Raw genomic sequence first — 3,540 nt, 5'->3', positions numbered from 1 at the left:
CTACCAATTCCACTCACAAGGCTTTGGTCGGCCTGAGGCTATAGTAGAAGACACTTGCCCAAGGTGCCACGCAGTGGGACTGAACCCGGAACCACACAGCCACTCCTATGCCTATGCTTCTCCGTTTTCTGAGTTTAAATCCCCTCAAGAGAAACTGTCTTCCATCCTATATGGTTTGGTAAATAAAGCACCAGTCCCAGACTGGGGGTGTTAATTCTTTATCTCTGGAAGAAATCAGCAGTGGTCATAGTTGGACAGGGATGGACTCATCCAATTTTAAATCCCATAGATGCACTATAGATCACAGCAGTGCCCTTACAATTCCATTAGGATTTGAAGACCCAAAACAAAGCAAGAAGTAGCTATATTTAGAAGAATAAGAGAGGGAAATCGAGCCAGAATAGAGTAACTGGAAGTCTTTGTTGCTGAGACCCAAATGAGAGAAGAGAATAATAGGAGAGTGATTACATATTTAAAACAGGAGCATCAACAGCTAATAAACTCGTTTCACAACCGAGTTCAATCCCACTGCACAGCACTTTCACCAAGTGTCTTCTACTGTCGTTTAAGGTCGATTAATATAGCCAACAGAAATTATTGGTAGAAACTGCACAGAAGTCTGTTTTATATATATACGTAATAACACTTAATAGGATTTACAGTTCAATACTAAAAGCAAAAAACCATTATGTGGTGAGCTAAAGTAATAATCGTTCACAAATATTATTTTCAGCGGTTACGAGAGACGATTTCTGACAGGTTCTGGTCTTATTAAGCTTCCTCGAAATGTACATTTCCTCGCAGTTGTAAAAATAGATGTAGCTGGCTTAATCTTTTTTTTAAACTGTGCTTGGCATAAACAGGTTAAATGGATTTACGATGAGCTATTAAGACTGAATTATCGTGTTTAAAGATTTATACTTATTGTTAACAGAACATAAGACAATATTTCTAGAAGCGTCTGACGCACAAAACTTAACCCAAACTAAACCAATTATAATGTATTCATATTACATCCACACGATGTTCAAAAAAGGCATCTATGAGCCGCTATCATCTCATACACCTTTCTTCTATTGTAAACTAAGATGCTTGTATATAATTATTCATTTGAATCAATCACCGCTTTCATATCAATGCAATTATGGTATCAACAATTATATAATTAATTTTTTAAAAGACTCCAAGAAAAATAGCCTTAGATATTTAAATGTGCAATACAGACTGTCAAATTTATCAAATCCACACGAGGGCATGCTAGAAAAGAGTTAACTGAGACAAGTTGACAACGAATTCAATGAAATACTGTGTTGCAGTTACATTTAATTTTTAAAGAAAGACATCTATAATGACTATCAAAGAAATTATTTTATAGTTAAAATATAATTTGGGCAAGCATTTTTTTTTTTTTTTTTTTTTTGCACATTTATAATCACTGTTAGAACCACGCTGAACTAACGAGAGGCTCCTTTACGTCGTCGATTGACTTGCAAAAAATCGCAGCCTATCGACTTAAAAGAGTAATAATGACAAACTGGATAATGTAATCCTAGATATAGAAATTGCGACGGTTGTGATTGAAATGCTCGTCACTGATATGAGTCGAGATAAACAATAACAACATTTGAAACAAGCAGTGTCGAAGTAGTTGACATTTATTACTAAATACTGCATTATAGCTCTCTCTCTCTCTCTCTCTTTTACTTGTTTCAGTCTTTTGACTGTGGCCATGCTGGAGCACCGCCTTTTTTAGTCGAGCAAATCGACCCCAGGACTTATTCTTTGGAAGCCTAGTACTTATTCTATCGGTCTCTTTTTGCCGAACTGCTAAGTTACGGGGACGTAAACACACCAGCATCGGTTGTCAAGCGATGTTGGGGGGACAAACATAGACAGGCAAACATACACACGCACATACATATAAACATATGTATATATATATATATATATATATATACATATATACGACGGGCTTCTTTCAGTTTCCATCTACCAAATCCACTCACAAGGCTTTGGTCGGTCCGAGGCTATAGTAGAAGACATTTGCCCAATCGATAATTTTTTTTTTTTTTTCAAATAAAAAGTAACATGTTAAATTTCTTCGTTGATTTAACTTACCCCGCTTTGTCTCTGAAGCTCGGCCATTCGGCGAGCACGAATAGCCTCTAATTCCGGATCAGCCATCTCAACTTTACTTTAAAAACAGAGAAACAAGACTAGAATCCTGAAATTAATGGCAGGAACTAAACTGCTAAGCACGTGACACCTTTATCTGGGAACGTGCATTAACTTACGTTCGATATGGAGGCATAACTAATATTATAATTTTCTTTTTATTTCACATCTAAACAACATAATTTTATGCATTTTAAAAAAAAAAGCTTTACCAGATTAAAAGTATTTTTATTTATCGAATATAATTTGAAGTCAAATACTAATTTCTTCATTGCCCACAAGGAGTTGAACATAGAGGGGACAAAAAAGGACAGACTAACCGAAAATAATTATAATGTTTTCAAGTGTTACTCTTCAGATATAGGTGTATTTACTGAAAAACATGGCATATTGTCGGCACAGTGAAAACGTTTTTAACGATGTTATAGACCATTTGGGATTGGCAGTTTCTCAATTACGAGGTATATATACCTTTAACTATCTATTTTTATTGTATACTAATATACGTTGCTTATCTTCTTTGCAACTCATACCATATGGACGAAGTTTTAGCTTCTGACCGTTTCATATATTTGTAGAGTATACATTATCATATATTTCCTAATTTCTTACTCTTTTATTCTCTTTTACTTGTTTTCAGTCATTTGACTGTGGCCATGCTGGAGCACCGCCTTTAGTCGAGCAAATCGACCCCAGAACTTATTCTTTGTAAGCCTAGTACTTATTCTATCGGTCTCTTTTGCCGAACCGCTAAGTTACGGGGACGTAAACACACCACCATCGGTTGTCAAGCGATGTTGGAGGGGACAGACACACACACACATATATATATATATATATATATATACGACAGGCTTCTTTCAGTTTCTGTCTACCAATTCCACTTACAAGGCTTTGGTCGGCCCGAGGCTATAGTAGAAGACACTTGCCCAAGGTACCACGCAGTCTGAATGAACCCTCAACCATGTGGTTGGTGGTCACATTTATTAAAAATGCTGCCAATTTTTTTACATAATTGAGACGAGTTGAATGTTTTCATGTACGAAGATGTATTTTTCAAATACTTGTCACTTCATTTCTATTGATTTAATGCTAAGAACACCCTATTCCTTCTCCCCCCCCCTCACTTTTTTTTAACCAACTGAATATTTATGTAAATACGATCATTTGTATACGTGAGTGTTTTTTAGTCTGACAGGTGTTTATTCTAAGTTAGTGAAATATTTTCATTAAATAAATGCTTTTTAATCGGTCGATTATGTTTAAGACGGTTTTCATTACAAATATAGCATTTTCCTATGTTAATATTTTGACACACTCTACATATTAAATAAACGCTATCTTGACTATGAAACGAAATTAAAG

At 35.4% G+C, this 3,540-nt stretch overlaps 2 protein-coding genes across 2 annotated transcripts in view; one reads left to right on the top strand and one right to left on the bottom strand.

The window, feature by feature from the left end:
* Positions 1–2,271, bottom strand: part of LOC106879103 (programmed cell death protein 5) — an 11,420-nt gene extending 9,149 nt beyond the window's left edge. The window contains exon 1 of the mRNA XM_014928539.1: positions 2,119–2,271. Coding sequence (XP_014784025.1) covers positions 2,119–2,184 — 66 coding nt within the window. The 5' untranslated portion in view covers positions 2,185–2,271. The remainder of the gene's footprint in view (positions 1–2,118) is intronic.
* A 64-nt stretch (positions 2,272–2,335) lies between these two features.
* The window catches only part of LOC106879096 (cyclin-D1-binding protein 1 homolog), an 8,948-nt gene continuing 7,743 nt past the window's right edge, over positions 2,336–3,540 (top strand). Inside the window, exon 1 of the mRNA XM_014928531.2 lies at positions 2,336–2,636. Within this exon, the coding sequence (XP_014784017.1) occupies positions 2,558–2,636 (79 nt within the window). The 5' untranslated portion in view covers positions 2,336–2,557. The remainder of the gene's footprint in view (positions 2,637–3,540) is intronic.

Source organism: Octopus bimaculoides, chromosome 20 (assembly GCF_001194135.2).
Source record: "Octopus bimaculoides isolate UCB-OBI-ISO-001 chromosome 20, ASM119413v2, whole genome shotgun sequence".
Lineage (NCBI taxonomy): Eukaryota > Metazoa > Mollusca > Cephalopoda > Octopoda > Octopodidae > Octopus > Octopus bimaculoides.
The sequence above is the reverse complement of the archived record's forward strand: the minus strand, read 5'-3'. Positions and strand labels throughout refer to the sequence as shown.